This window comes from Pseudophryne corroboree, chromosome 3 (assembly GCF_028390025.1).
Source record: "Pseudophryne corroboree isolate aPseCor3 chromosome 3, aPseCor3.hap2, whole genome shotgun sequence".
Classification (NCBI taxonomy): domain Eukaryota; kingdom Metazoa; phylum Chordata; class Amphibia; order Anura; family Myobatrachidae; genus Pseudophryne; species Pseudophryne corroboree.
In genome coordinates this window covers 717,210,568-717,226,851 of record NC_086446.1, presented here as the reverse complement: position 1 = coordinate 717,226,851, position 16,284 = coordinate 717,210,568, and the positions used below count along the sequence as shown (strand labels likewise).

Below are 16,284 nucleotides of genomic sequence, written 5' to 3'. Positions count from 1 at the left end.
GACATGAGACAGCCGGCTACTCAGCTTGTGCCTGTCCAGACGTCTCATAGGCCGTCAGGCAGATGGCAGATACAGACGCCGACACGGATACTGACTCCTGTGTCGACGGTGAAGAGACAACCGTGATTTCCAGTAGGGCCACACGTTACATGATTGAGACAATGGAAAATGTTTTATACATTTCTGATAATACGAGTACCACCAAAAAAGGGGTATTATGTTCGGTGAGGGAAAAACTACCTGTAGTTTTCCTGAATCTGAGAAATAAAATGTGTGATGATGCGTGGGTTTCCCCCCGATAACAATTAATAATTTCTTAAAAAGTATTGGCTGCATACCCTTTCCCGCCAGAGGTTAGGATGCATTGGGAAACACCCCCTATGGGGGATAAGGCGCTCACACGCTTGTAAGAACAAGGGCTCTACCCTCTCATGAGATGGCCGCCCTTAAGGATCCTGCTGATAGAAAGCAGGAGGGTATCCAAAAAAAGGTATTTACACACATACTGGTGTTATACTGCGACCAGCTATCGCCTCAGCCTGGAGGTGCAGTGCTGGGTTGGCATGGTCGGATTCCCTGACTGGAAATATTGATATCCTAGATAAGGATAGTATATTATTGCCTATAGAGCATTTAAAAGATGCATTTCTATATATGCATGATGCACAGCGGAATAATTGCCGACTGGCATCAAGTATAAGTGCGTTGTCCAATTCTACCAGTAAAATGGTCAGGTGATGCGGATTCCAAACGTCATTTGGAAGTATTGCCTTTGAAAGGGGACATTTGGGGTCGGTCTTTTAGACCTGGTGGCCACAGCAACAGCTGGGAAATCCACGTTTGTACCCCAGGTCGCCTCTCAAAATAAGACGCCGTATTATCAGGCGCAGTCCTTTGTTGGCAAGCGGACAAAAGGTTCCTCTTTTCTGCTCGTGACAGAGGGAGAGGAAAAAGGCTGCAGAGATCAGCCAGTTCCCAGGAACAGAAACCCTTTCCAGCCTCTGCCAAGCCCTCAGTATGACGCTAGGGCTTTACAAGCTCAGGCACGGTGGGGGCCCGTTCTCAATGAATTTCAGTGCGCAATGGGCTCACTCGCAAGTAGACCCCTGGATCCTTCAGGTAATATCTCAGGGGTACATATTGGAATTCGAGACGTCTCCCCCTCGCCGTTTCCAAAAGTCGACTTTACCGACGTCTCCCTCTGACAGGGAGGCAGTTTTGGAAGCCATTCACAAGCTGTATTCCCAGCAGGTGATAATCAAGGTACCCCTCCTGCAACAGGGAACGGGGTATTATTCCACACTATTGTGGTACCGAAGCCAGACGGCTCGGTGAGACCGATTCTAAAATCTAAAATCTTTGAACACTTACATACAGAGGTTCAAATTCAAGATTGAGTCACTCAGAGCAGTGATTGCGAACCTGGAAGAAGGGGACTACATGATGTCTCGGGACATCAAGGATGCTTACCTTCATGTCAAAATTTACCCTTCTCACCAAGGGTACCTCAGGTTTATGGTACAGAACTGTCACTATCAGTTCAGACGCTGCCGTAGGGATGGTCCACGGCACCCCGGGTCTTTACCAAGGTAATGGCCGAAATGATGATGTTCCTTCGAAGGAAGGGAATTTTAGTTATCCCTTACTTGGACGATTCCCTGATAAGGGTAAGATCCAGGGAACAGTTGGAGGTCGGTGTAGCACTATCTCAGATAGTGTTGCGGCAGCACGATTGGATTCTCAATATTCCAAAATCGCAGCTGGTTCCGTCGACGTGTCTTCTGTTCCTAGGGATGATCCTGGACACAGTCCAGAAAAAGGTGTTTCTCCCGGAGGAGAAAGCCAGGGAGTTATCCGAGCTAGTCAGGAACCTCCTCAAACCGAGCCAAGTCTCAGTGCATCAATGCACAAGGGTTCTGGGTAAAATGGGGGCTTCCTACGAAGCAATCCCATTCGGCAGATTCCACGCAAGAACTTTCCAGTGGGACCTGCTGGACAAATGGTCCGGGTCGCATCTTCAGATGCATCAGCGGATAACCCTGTCACCAAGGACAAGGGTGTCCCTCCTGTGGTGGTTGCAGAGTGCTCATCTTCTAGAGGGCCGCAGATTCGGCATTCAGGACTGGGTCCTGGTAACCACGGATGCCAGCCTGCGAGGCTGGGGAGCAGTCACACAGGGAAGGAATATCCAGGACTTATGGTCAAGCCTGGAGACATCACTTCACATAAATATCCTGAAGCTAAGGGACATTTACAATGCTCTAAGCTTAGCAAGACCTTTGCTTCAAGGACAGCCGGTGTTGATCCAGTCGGACAACATCACGGCAGTCACCCACGTAAACAGACAGGGTGGCACAAGAAGCAGAAGGGCAATGACAGAAGCTGCAAGGATTCTTCGCTGGGCGGAAAATCATGGGATAGCACTGTCAGCAGTATTCATTCCGGGAGTGGACAACTGGGAAGCAGACTTCCTCAGCACGACCTCCACCCGGGGAGAGTGGGGACTTCACCCAGAAGTCTTCCACAGGATTATAAACCGTTGGGAAAAACTCGACAGGTATTGCGCCAGGTCCAGGGACCCTCAGGCAATAGCTGTAGACGCTCTGGTAACACCGTGGGTGTACCAGTCAGGGTATGTGTTTCCTCCTCTGCCTCTCATACCCAAGGTACTGAGATTGATAAGATGGTGAGGAGTAAGCACTATATTCGTGGCTCCGGATTGGCCAAGAAGGACTTGGTAACCGGAACTTCAAGAGATGCTCACGGAGGATCCGTGGCCTCTACCTCTAAGAAGGGACCTGCTCCAGCAAGGACCCTGTCTGTTCCAAGACTTACCGCGGCTGCGTTTGACGGCATGGCGGTTGAACGCCGGATCCTGAAGGAAAAAGGGCATTCCGGATGAAGTCATCCCTATCCTGATCAAAGCCAGGAAGGATGTAACCGCAAAAACATTATCACCGCAATTGGCGAAAATATGTTGCGTGGTGCGAGGCCAGTAAGGCCCGACGGTGGAAATTCGACTGGGTCGATTCCTACATTTCCTGCAAACAGGAGTGTCTATGGGCCTGAAATTGGGGTCCATTAAGGTTCAAATTTCGGCCCTGTCAATTTTCTTCCAAAAAGAACTAGCTTCAGTCCCTGAAGTTCAGACGTTTGTAAAAGGGGTACTGCATATACAGCCTCCTTTTGTGCCTCCAGTGGCACTTGGGATCTCAATGTAGTTTTTTTTTTGGATTCCAAAAGTCACATTGGTTTGAACCACTTAAATCTGTGGAGTTAAAATATCTCACATGGAAAGTGGTCATGCTGTTGGCCCTGGCCTGGGCCAGGCGCGTGTCAGAATTGGCGGCTTTATCCTGTAAAAGCCCTTATCTGATTTTCCATTCGGACAGGGCGGAATTGAGGACTCGTCCTCAATTTCTCCCTAAGGTGTTTTCAGCATTTCACTTAAACCAACCTATTGTGGTGCCTGCGGCTACTAGGGACTTGGAGGATTCCAAGTTGCTGGACGTAGTCAGGGCCCTGAAAATATATGTTTCCAGGACGGCTGGAGTCAGAAAATCTGACTCGCTGTTTATCCTGTATGCACCCAACAAGCTGGGTGCTCCTGCTTCTAAGCAGACGATTGCTCGTTGGATTTGCAGTACAATTCAGCTTGCACATTCTGTGGCAGGCCTGCCACAGCCAAAATCTGTAAAAGCCCATTCCACACGGAAAGTGGGCTCATCTTGGGCGGCTGCCCGAGGGGTCTCGGCTTTACAACTTTGCCGAGCAGCTGCTTGGTCAGGGGCAAACACGTTTGCTAAATTCTACAAATTTGATACCCTGGCTGAGGAGGACCTGGAGTTCTCTCATTTGGTGCTGCAGAGTCATCCGCACTCTCCCGCCCGTTTGGGAGCTTTGGTATAATCCCCATGGTCCTTTCGGAGTCCCCAGCATCCACTAGGACGTTAGAGAAAATAAGAATTTACTTACCGATAATTCTATTTCTCATAGTCCGTAGTGGATGCTGGGCGCCCATCCCAAGTGCGGATTGTCTGCATTACTTGTACATAGTTATTGTTACAAAAATCGGGTTATTGTTGTTGTGAGCCATCTTTTCAGAGGCTCCTTCTGTTATCATGCTGTTAACTGGGTTCAGATCACAAGTTGTACGGTGTGATTGGTGTGGCTGGTAATGAGTCTTACCCGGGATTCAAAATCCTTCCTTATTGTGTACGCTCGTCCGGGCACAGTATCCTAACTGAGGCTTGGAGGAGGGTCATAGGGGGAGGAGCCAGTGCACACCAGCTAGTCCTAAAGCTTTTACTTTGTGCCCAGTCTCCTGCGAAGCCGCTATTCCCCATGGTCCTTTCGGAGTCCCCAGCATCCACTACGGACTATGAGAAATAGAATTATCGGTAAGTAAATTCTTATTTTCTGTATATAGCCGTTTCTTTTTAACACTATTGTTCAAATACAATATGACGATTAGATCTGGTACTTTCTTGTTTTTGTGCAATGTTTAAAATACACCAGTTATTTATACTGAGCTGTGAGGCCAGAAATTAAAATGCATTTATTAAAATCCCTGGCAGCTCATTTCCAGTATGAACACAGAAAAAAGACTAAAAGGTTTGTTGGTGCCGTGCCGGGGCAGTGTAGATTGACACCTGGTGAGGGGCAGCCAACCTCCTCAAAATAGCCACTGCAATAGTCAATATGAGAGATCAGGGACTGGTCCAGTGTTTGGTTGCTCATACTGGAAATGTAAATTGATACCAGGTAGGCGCTCAAAACCACAGAGACAACCTTAGTAAAAACACAATATTTAATATCATATAATAACAATGAAAAAATGTTAAAACATTTGAATCTCAAATGAGCTGAATAGCAAAAGTGTGTGACGGCTCTACAGGTGTACAGACTGCATGAATATAGGGATTCCCTGAAAGTCCAAAAGTGCTATGAACAATTGATATATATATATAATCATTATAATTACCGCTCTTGATGGTATTGGGTGGAGACTCTCAGAAAAAGTTCAGTCAGTCTCCAACACCTTAATCCAAATACAGTAAGTAGCCCGTAATAAAAGGAAATATATGTCCTGCGGCTATATGATCACAATAGCAAAGTACCAGTGGTGTTGAATTTGGCTCACAGTAATGGATGAAATGTTAAGTGCCGAGATTGAATCAGTATCAAACATCTCACCGGGATTTGTTGCTGAGCAGCTCCAGGTTCCCAAGAGCAAAAGTCTACCCCTAATTCTGCCAAATCCCCAGCATGACGCTGGAACTCCCTTGCGGGAGGCCGCTCGAGTGGGGGCATGTCTCAAACTCTTTAGCCAGTATTAGATTCTGTCTGGCCTGGACCCCTGGGTGTTGCAAATAGTATTCCAGGGATACAAATTAGAGTTTCAAGATGTTCCCCCATATCGATTTTTCAAATCGACCTTGCCAGCTTCTCCGCTAGAGAGAGAAGCAGTAACAGCATTATGTCAAGACCAGGTCATAGTCCTGGTACCGTTGTCACAACAAGGGCGGGGTTTTTATTCAAGCCTCTTTGTTGTTCCGAAGCCGGATGGCTCGGTCAGACCGATCCTAAATCTAAAAGATCTGAATTTCTTCCTGAAAAGGTTCAAGTTCAAGATGGAATCACTTCGGGCGGTGATTGCCAGTCTGGAGGAGGGGGACTACTTGGTGTCGGTGGACGTAAAGGATGCTTACCTGCATGTTCCCATTTATCCTCCTCACCAGGCTTATCTGAGATTCGCGATTCAGGATTGCTAGTATCAATTCCAGACGTTACCTTTCGGTCTCTCCACGGCGCCGAGCGTATTCACCAAGGTGATGGCGGAGATGATGGTCCTCCTTCGTCAGAAAGGAGTCAATATAATCCCTTATCTAGACGACCTCCTGATAAAGGCGAGATCCAGGGAGCAGTTATTACAAAACATATCCCTCTCCCTATCAATACTCCAACAACACGGGTGGATCATAAATTACCCAAAGTCACAGTTGTAACCGACGACAAGGTTGTCTTTCCTCTGGATGATTCTGGACACAGAAGTTCAGAGAGTATTTCTTACGCTGGAAAAGGCTCTGGAAATCCAGAAAATGGTAAAACAGATATTGAAACCATCAAGTGTGTCGATCCATCAGTGCATTCGGTTGTTGGGGAAGATGGTGGCGGCCTACGAGGCCATACAGTTTGGCAGGTTCCATGCCAGAGTATTCCAGTGGGACCTGTTGGACAAGTGGTCGGGGTCACACCTACACATGCACAGAAAAATAATCCTGTCGTCAAAAAAACAGGATTTCGCTCCTGTGGTGGTTGCACAGCTCTCACCTGCTAGAGGGACGCAGGTTCGGGATTCAGGACTGGGTCCTAGTAACCACGGATGCAAGTCTCCGAGGCTAGGGAGCAGTCTCTCAGGGAGAAAACTTTCAGGGACGTTGGTCACAACAGGAAGCCTGCCTTCACATAAATGTTCTGGAGCTAAGAGCCATTTACAACGACCTTCAACAAGCGGTACATCTTCTTCAAGACCGTCCCGTGCAGATCCAGGCGGACAATGTAACAGCAGTCGCATACATAAATAGGCAGGGCGGAAAGAAAAGCAGAGCGGCAATGGCAGAGGCGACAAAAATCCTCCGCTGGGCAAAAAAATATTCATTCCGGGAGTAGACAACTGGGAAGCAGACTTCCTCAGCAGACACGATCTCCATCCAGGAAAGTGGGGCCTCCACCAAGAAGTCTTTGCAGAGGTGACAAGTCTTTGGGGAGATCCTCAAATAGACATGATGGCGTCTCGTCTCAACAAGAAGCTTCAGAAATACTGTTCAAGGTCGAGAGACCCTCAAGCAGTAGCAGTGGATGCACTGGTGACCCTGTGGGTGTTTCCGTCAGTGTATGTTTCCCTCCACTTCCGCTGATCCCAAAAGTACTCAGGATCATAAGAAAGACAAGGGTTCGAGCAATCTTCATTGCCCCAGACTGGCCAAGAAGGGCTTTGTACCCAGATCTTCAGCAGTTACTTATAGGAGATCCTCGGCCTCTTCCTCCTCGGGAGGAACTGCTGCAGCAGGGGCCTTGCGTGTACCAAGACTTACTGCGGCTACGTTTGACGGCATGGCTGTTGAGTGCCGTATCCTAGCCAGGAAGGGTATTCCTAAGGAGGTCATCCCCACCCTTATTCAGGCCAGAAAGGGAGTAACGTCAAAACATTACCACCGTATTTGGAGAAAATATGTGTCTTGGTGTGAATCCAAGAAAGCTCCTACGGAAGAGTTTCACTTAGGACGTTTTCTTAATTTTTTGCAGGATGGTGTGGAGATGGGCCTACGATTGGGATCAATCAAGGTCCAGATTTCGGCCTTGTCCGTTTTCTTCCAAAAACAATTGGCCTCTCTTCCAGAGGTTCAGACCTTCGTGAAAGGGGTTCTGCACATCCAGCCTCCATTCTTGCCTCCAGTGGCACCATGGGACCTTAACGTGATATTGCAGTTCCTTCGAACGGATTGGTTTGAGCCTCTACAAAAGATAGAGTTGAAGTTTCTCACTTGGAAAGTGGGGATGTTTTTGGCATTGGCATCCGCAAGGCGGGTGTCTGAATTGGGGGCCTTGTCTCACAAGAGCCCTTACCTGATTTCCATGAAGATAGGGCAGAGTTGCGAACTCGCCCAAATTTTCTTCCAAAGGTGGTTTCAACTTTCCACATAAACCAACCTATTGTGGTGCCAGTAGTTACTGACACATTCACTGATTCAAAGTCTCTAGATGTAGTTAGAGCTTTGAAAATCTATGTTACTAGATCAGCTCGTATACGGAAAACAGAGGCTCTGTTTGTCCTGTATGATCACAACAAGATTGGCTGTCCTGCTTCCAAGCAGACTATTGCACGTTGGATTAGAAATACGATTCAGCAAGCTCATACTACGGCTGGATTGCCGTTACCGACGTCGGTAAAGGCCCACTCCACTAGGAAGGTGAGTTTATCCTGGGCGGCTGCCCGGGGGCTCTCAGCATTACAACTTTGCCGAGCAGCTACTTGGTCAGGGTCAAACACATTTGCTAAGTTCTACAAGTTTGACACCTTGGCCGATGAGGACCTAAAGTTTGGTAAATCTGTGCTGCAGAGTCATCCGCACTCTCCCGCCCTTACTGGAGCTTTGGTATAGACCCCATGGTTTTGATGTCTTCCCCAGCATCCTCTAGGACGTATGAGAAAATAGGATTTTGATAACCTACCGGTAAATCCTTTTCTCCTAGTCCGTAGAGGATGCTGGGCGCCCGTCCCAGTGCGTACTTTACCTGCAGTTTAGTTACTACAGTTACACAAGTTGTGTTATCTTGATTTCAGCATGTTGCTGCAATTAGTTCATGCCTGTTGGCGTGTGATATGTTGAATGCCATGTGTGCGGCATGGTTGAGGGTGTGAGTTGGTAGATATCTCACCACTAGTTAAGTAATTCCTTTCCTCGAAATGTCAGTCTCCCTGGGCACAGTTCCTACAACTGAGGTCTGGTGGAGGGGCATAGAGGGAGGAGCCAGTTCACACCCAATGAAAAGTCTTTAGAGTGCCCATGTCTCCTGCGGATCCCGTCTATACCCAATGGTCTTGATGTCGTCCCCAGCATCCTCTACGGACCAGGAGAAAAGGATTTACCGGTAGGTTATCAAAATCCTATTTTTTCATTGTTGTTATTATATTATATGATATTAAATATTGTGTTTTTACTAAGGTTGTCTGTGGTTTTGAGCGCCTACCTGGTATCAATTTACATTTCCAGTATGAGCAACCAAACATTGGACCAGTCCCTGATCTCTCATATTGACTGTTGCAGAGGTCTGTAACCTGGGACCCTCCAGCTGCTGTTTAACTACACATCCCAGCATGCCCTGCCACAGACTTTGTATGCCATAACTGCAAAACTGTGCCATGGCATGCTGGGAGGTGTAGTTCCATGGCAGCAGACGTGCACAGCAGGTTGCCTACCCCTGGACTATTACAAACTTATTCTCCTCTTCAACACTGCTGCTAGACTGATCTGTAAAGCACTACGGAATATGTGTGCGCTATATTAATAACTGTTAATAAATCTTTCTTTCACGATGTCCGGCTTTTGCCTCCACGCTCTGGCAGTCCCTCCCTGGCTCCTTGTCCTCTACTGAATTCATTTTAAACTCCTCACTTGCCTTCTCTTCTCCCACCTACATGTTCACCCTCACCTCCCTCCGCAGTCCCTCCCACCCACTCCCATCACCCAGAGACCACCGCCTCCCCTCCCACACTGATAACCCCTTCTGGCATACAAGACTTCTCCTGTGCTGCTCCTAATCTATGGAACATCTTCCTTCTCTCCATTAAACTCTCAACCAGCATCAGTTGCTACAAAAATACCCAACAAAGTATTCACTCAAGCCTTACCAGATAATTGCCTGGTTTGTGTCTACACAGTACCAGCACTCCTGCACCTCCTCTTTAGACTGTAAGCTGTAACTAGAAGGGCCCTCCCTCCTCTTGTTACATCCTTCTCCTTTAGGTTCAATTAACATTGCCAATCCATATACCCATGTAATTATGTATATGCTGGTTATCCTCTAAATTTGTAACTGTGTCCACCCTGTTTTATCACCTCTTTGCACGGCGTTGCGTAATTTCTTGGCACCCTATAAATACTAATAATAATGTATAGTAATGGGCAAATGGTACACCCAGCTTTTATTTATTTAGCTTTAACTAGAGATGACAGCAGCATGGTGGCCTATGCAATCACCAATGCAGGTGGTTCAGGTAGCTGATTTTCACATAGATAATTAATGTGTACATGGAATTGCTAATTACACATCTCAGAAATGATTTATGAGGTGGCAGGGGACGAAAAAAAGGATAAAACGTAATTTTTGTGTTCCGGATCCTCCACCACACATAGTGCATTCAGCACAGGTGTGAGATGGGATATGATTGATGAATGTTAAAGGGACACGATCACCACTGGCTGTGGCATGTCTATATCTTGTTTGAATAAAATAATAATAATAATAAGTGTTTATAGATATTATCTTTGTATAGAGCTTCTGCCGCCGCAACACACACACACACCCCCTGAACACAACCCACCCCCACCCCGCAGCAAGCTCTCACTTCAGGGCAGCTGTAAAAACCAGAATATGACCACTCTATTTACTTTAGATTATAGCTGGGCTGTAGCTGTCAGTGTGGGAAGATCAGGCGGACCTTGCACTAGTCACATAGGATCTTGGATTCTTATGGTGTGTATGTGTGTATTTATAATGTTTATTCTTATTATTTAAATGGGTCAATACAATTTGGAGCGAGTTTGCAAAAGCAAGTTTTTTATTAAAAAAATGCTCAAACATCACTTGACCGAGTGTAGTATGGTTTGCCGGCGGTCGGGGTCCCGGCGACAAGCATACCGGTGCCGGAATCCCGACCGCCGGCATACTGACAGCTGTGCGAGTGCAAATGAGCCCCTTGCGGGCTCGCTGCGCTCGCCACGCTGCGGGCATGGTGGCGCACCACGCTATCTATTCTCCCTCCAGGGGGGTCGTGGATCCCCAAGAGGGAGAAAGGATGTCGGTATGCCGGCAGTCAGGATTCCGGCGCCGGTATGGGGGTCGCCGGGAGCCCGGCCGCTGGCAACCTGAAGACCACCCCACGTGAACACGTAAATGTGAGATCAATCACGAAGTTGCTTGATTTTTCTTTAAAAAAGCCACCTGGGAGAAGTGAATGACAGTGGGGAAACCATCCTAGACCCCAAAAAATGACAAATGAGATAGCAGGGCGATATAGTAGGCTTTTATTTGTCATAAAGAAAGTACTGGAGGATTTTAAAAGGTGTCAAATGGACGATTTTTGCCTTTGTATTAATGATGGAGAAATTATAGCAAATGGTTTTCATCAAACTAAAGTCTTTCCAGCGTTTACAGAAAACAAGTCTGTAAAGTGATTTTTCAGTGTTTTATTACCATTTTGGAAAAAAAACTTTGCTTCTCATTAGTGATGAGCGGGTTCGGATCCTCGGGATCCGAACCCCCCCGATCTTCACCCATTTTACACGGGTCCGAGGCAGACTCGGATCCTCCTGCCTTGCTCTGTTAACACGAGCGCGCCCGAACGTCGTCATCCCGCGGTCAGATTCTCGCGATATTCGTATTCCATATAAGGAGCCGCGCGTCGCCGCCATTTTTCACTTGTGCATTGGAGATGATCGTGAGAGGACGTGGCTGACGTCCTCTCAGTTTCTATGTTCAGTGTGCTGCAAATATCTGTGCTCAGTGTGCTGCAAGTGCAAATATCTACGTTCTCTGCCTGAAAAACGCTCCATATCTGTGCTCAGTGTGCTGCAAATATCTGTGCTCAGTGTGCTAATTGCTTTATTGTGGGGACTGGGGACCAGCAGTATTATATAGTAGGAGGACAGTGCAGAGTTTTGCTGACCAGTGACCACCAGTATTATACATTCTCTGCCTGAAAAACGCTCCATATCTGTGCTGCATTGTAGTATATAGTAGGAGGACAGTGCAGAATTTTGCTGACCACCAGTATAACTATATATATAGCAGTACGGTACAGTAGTCCACTGCTCTACCTACCTCTGTGTCGTCAAGTATACTATCCATCCATACCTGTGGTGCATTTCAGTTTTGCACAGTTTGCTGACCACCAGTATATACTATATAGCAGTACGGTACAGTAGGCCACTGCTCTACCTACCTCTGTGTCGTCAAGTATACTATCCATCCATACCTGTGGTGCATTTCAGTTGTGCGCAGTATATATAGTAGTAGGCCATTGCTATTGATATATTACTGGCATATAATTCCACACATTAAAAAATGGAGAACAAAAATGTGGAGGGTAAAATAGGGAAAGATCAAGATCCACTTCCACCTCGTGCTGAAGCTGCTGCCACTAGTCATGGCCGAGACGATGAAATGCCATCAACGTCGTCTGCCAAGGCCGATGCCCAATGTCATAGTAGAGAGCATGTAAAATCCAAAAAAATAAAGCTCAGTAAAATAACCCAAAAATCTAAATCAAAATCGTCTGAGGAGAAGCGTAAACTTGCCAATGTGCCATTTACGACACGGAGTGGCAAGGAACGGCTGAGGGCCTGGCCTGGCCTATGTTCAAGGCTAGTGGTTCAGCTTCACATGAGGATGGAAGCACTCATCCTCCTGCTAGAAAACTTAAAAGAGTTAAGATGGCAAAAGCACAGCAAAGAACTGTGTGTTCTTCTAAATCACAAATCCCCAAAGAGAGTCCAATTGTGTCGGTTGTGATGCCTGCACCTCTTTTTTCTTTCATTTTTCTTTGCATCATGTGCTGTTTGGGGACTATTTTTGGAAGTGCCATCCTGTCTGACACTGCAGTGCCAGTCCTAGTCGCCGCTCGTTGGGAGTGCCAGTGACCCATTACTAATCTAATGACTAAAGTCCACATAAAAATGCCTCACTTTGGACCCTATTCAGTAAGGATTGCAAATTCTGCTTTTTAGCTGAAACTACAATCCTTTTTCGCATGTACCAGGAGGGCTGCCCTTAGCAGAGCAAGGCCGTCCAGCATGCTAACCGCCGCGCCACCCCCCCACTTCATTGCCTGTTCGCAGAAATTGTGTATTCCTCCTGCCGGAGCCTGGCTGCAACGACAGGAGGCGCACCAACATCTTTTTGATCGGAGCTGCTGCATGTGATGTCAAGCAGCCATCCCAGTCGCATCCACGCCACGTTTTCACCCTCCCACGCCTCCATTTCCCCACTGCAGCCCCCGCAACGCTCAGATCATTGCTGCCCCCCTCCCGCACCGCGAACGCCTCTGCCTGATTGACAGGCAGTAGCGTTCGCATTTACTGCGCATGCGCCCATGTCACCATTGCAATTTTTGAGGTTGGATCGCCAATTGTGATCCAACCTGTATGAGCTCCTTTGTTGTAATGATTGTCAGGAGTCAGACAGCTCTTAGTTTACAGGTATGAGCGAGATGACAACATGATGCACGTCCCTCCTCGCCCGGTCACTGATGTGGTTACAGTGTTTATGACCCCCCTGCATTGTGTGGAGATAACCACTTGATGTGGAGTTGGTCACATGATGTGGAAGTCAGCTGATTCATGCAAATACTAAAATGAGGTCTAGTTTTATAACCTATTGAGCTTTACTCTTGTACTCAACTCTTATTCATAGGTCATAATGCATGAAGGCGTTGGGAGGCCACAGGACAGTGGTTTCCAAACTCTATCCTCAAGGCACCCTAACAGTCCAGGTTTTAAGTATATCTGTGTTTAAACAGAGGTTACTTAATTAGTACCACAGTCAATTGTATTATTCCACCTGTGCACAAACATGGATATCCTTAAAACCTGGACTGTTAGGATGCCTTGAGGACTGAGTTTGGGAAACACTGTCACAGGAGACAGTTTGGTGGAGTGGACTGCCCGCCTGTTGCCCATCTTGGTGTACAGCTGAAAATTAAACATCTTTGTCATTCTTCATTCCTTCCTTAACCTGTACCTCTGTTTTATCTGTCTTCCAGCTTTTAGAATTTGACAAGGAGTTATCAGTCTTTAAAGACAGATTGTTTGAGCTGGACATCACATTTCCTCCCAGGTATGGGTACATCTGCTATTGTTAAATCGTTGATGGCTTTTCCCTGTCACTCTTGTAGATCCCAGAAATGTAATGGGCTACAGAACCTTATAATGCTGCCAAACTTTTTTTGTATTTTTTGTTATCGGCTTGCACACTCAGGACCCCAAACAGTTCATGTTTTCCAGGTCTCCTCACAGAATCACAAGTGAAATAATTAAAATGTGTCAGTGAGTATTGAGTACACCTGTGGAAAACATGAACTGTTTGGGATCCTGAAGACTAAAGGTACATAAACACTGGGCAATATATCGGCCATTCTGTTGAACAGCCGATATATCGCAGGTCCATCGGCCAATGCGTGGAATTCAATTGTTTGAAAAGTCGGTTGGCTGTCTATCAGATGGGAAAAACAGACACCCAACTAACTTTTCAAACAATTGAATACACCCCAGTGTGTACGAGCGATATGTCTGTAAACGCTGTCGTTCAGACATATCGCGTTGGCTCTGCAGCACAGCCGACGGCCAATATATCTAACAATATATTGGCGCAGGGTGCTGTGTACACTTGCTGCAAATGCCGCCGTTGATTGACAGCACAACTGAGCTGGCGCATGTAAATGGCCGCCCTGTTTGTGACGTCAGTAGAATGCCCGGTCCGTCTGTAGATATATCAATTGATCTGCAGATATATGTACAAGTGTGTACCCAGCTTGAGTTTGAGAACCACTACAATATGTTATTTTTGGAAATAGTAAGTCAGTGTTTTATTTTTATTTATTTTTTTGATGGGGGGGAGGGTTATAAGAGGTTTCGTATTTGTTAATATAGACAACTTTATATTTCTTGCCCATATATTAGTTACATAATGGTTGGTCTTTGACCCATGTAGATGGTTTTATCCTATAGTATCTTATTGCCTGTTGTATCTATCTATTAACCACTGATTCAGCATAATATAGAAAAACGCAAAATGAGAAAATCCTACATTTACAATATTACCAAAAAGGTAATATTAAAAGATAATGTGCTGCACTCATTCAACACCAAATAGACATCATTAATTTATTTAAACATTAAGGGGGATATCCAATTAGCCCCGGTAATTTACCGGGGCTAATTGTCCCGCTGGGGACTATCTAATTAGCCCCGATAAGCCGGCACGTGCCTCCGGCAGGCGAAGCAGTATCCCCGGAAACAGCGACGAAAACGGGGTTGTTTCACACAAAAGCAAACCGGTTTCACTGAACCTGTGTGTTTCCGGGAGAAAGGGGTTTGTTTTTTTTACAGGCGATCCATCTGGATAGCCTGTAAAAAAAAAAATATGTGAAACATCGGGAAAAAACGGCCCCGATAATTGGATATCCCCCTTATTCCTAAAACATGTAGAAAGGATCTGGATGTAAAAAAATTAAGGAGAAAAAACAAAACGCAAAAATACTAATTTAGTCAGTGTAATGTCTGATGTATTGATACCCGTTAATGTCAGGTAAAGAATTGGCAAATCAAAAAATCTTAAACTATAGCAACATTTTTTACCTGAATCATACTAAACCGTATATCACTATCTTGATCATAATGTCTTAAAAAATATGAATTCTCTCTTTATAGCCATGTGTTCCATGTTCTGCGTCCTTTGCACCTGCCTAGTGCCGCACATAGTACAGTGTTTTCTCTCAAGTGAATGTGTCATTGTAATTCCTCCTACTCCGTCAGTGGGAATTATCAGTTATGTCCATGTATTCTAGTACATTGTTGGAGTAAAGTGAGAGCTTGAGATTTAAGTACGTTACAATCACTTTCCTGCTCAACATCCCAGGAAAGAGAATGCAGTGGAGCGTTAAGTGCTTTTACCATAATCCAGCGACGACGTCTCAGCTGCCAGCTGAGGTTCTATTCCTACATTTCCCCCGACCCCCTAGGGGAGAGGGGTCAGAACCGTGCTTGACAAGCCACCGATTGTTCTTACTGATTGATTATGATAACAGTAGGACAAGAAGTGTGTAAATCTCCATGTTTGTCATTAGTTATGTACCCTTAACCAGCGGCGGTAAAGGGTTCTTGATTTAATGGTGAGCATGAAAATCCTTTCATTAAAGAGATCTTGTGTTTTGGATCCAAAATGGGGTTATTACCCACAATTCAACAGGAACTATTTGTTTCTATTGTTCTATTAACCTGCAGTTTGGCCAGTAACTCAGAGGCAGAATGGGCTGCAGGAACAATGCCACTAACTACAGCAGCGCTGAATCCATGCCAATGACTTCTGTTCACTTTGAGTTGTTGTAGCCCGCTGTTGGGGTGCACTTGTCACCTGCATCAGTGGTGGCAGCCATTTTGTTGCCTCAGCCATTATTAATACACATGCTATTTTTCTCTGACGTCCTAGTGGATGCTGGGCACTCCGTAAGGACCATGGGGAATAGACGGGCTCCGCAGGAGACTGGGCACTCTAAAAGAAAGATTAGGTACTATCTGGTGTGCACTGGCTCCTCCCTCTATGCCCCTCCTCCAGACCTCAGTTAGAATCTGTGCCCGGCCCGAGTTGGTTGCACACTAGGGGCTCTCCTGAGCTTCTAGTAAAGAAAGTATTTGTTAGGTTTTTTATTTTCAGTGAGATCTGCTGGCAACAGACTCACTGCTACGAGGGACTAAGCGGAGAGAAGCGAACCTTCCTGCTTGC

General features: G+C 46.2%; 1 protein-coding gene across 4 annotated transcripts in view; it reads left to right on the top strand.

Annotated features, from left to right (window-relative positions):
- Positions 1–16,284, top strand: part of INPP5A (inositol polyphosphate-5-phosphatase A) — a 911,370-nt gene that overhangs the window by 829,027 nt on the left and 66,059 nt on the right. For all 4 annotated transcript variants that reach the window (XM_063962166.1, XM_063962167.1, XM_063962168.1 and 1 more), the window contains exon 12: positions 13,547–13,620. In XM_063962166.1, coding sequence (XP_063818236.1) covers positions 13,547–13,620 — 74 coding nt within the window. The remainder of the gene's footprint in view (positions 1–13,546; positions 13,621–16,284) is intronic.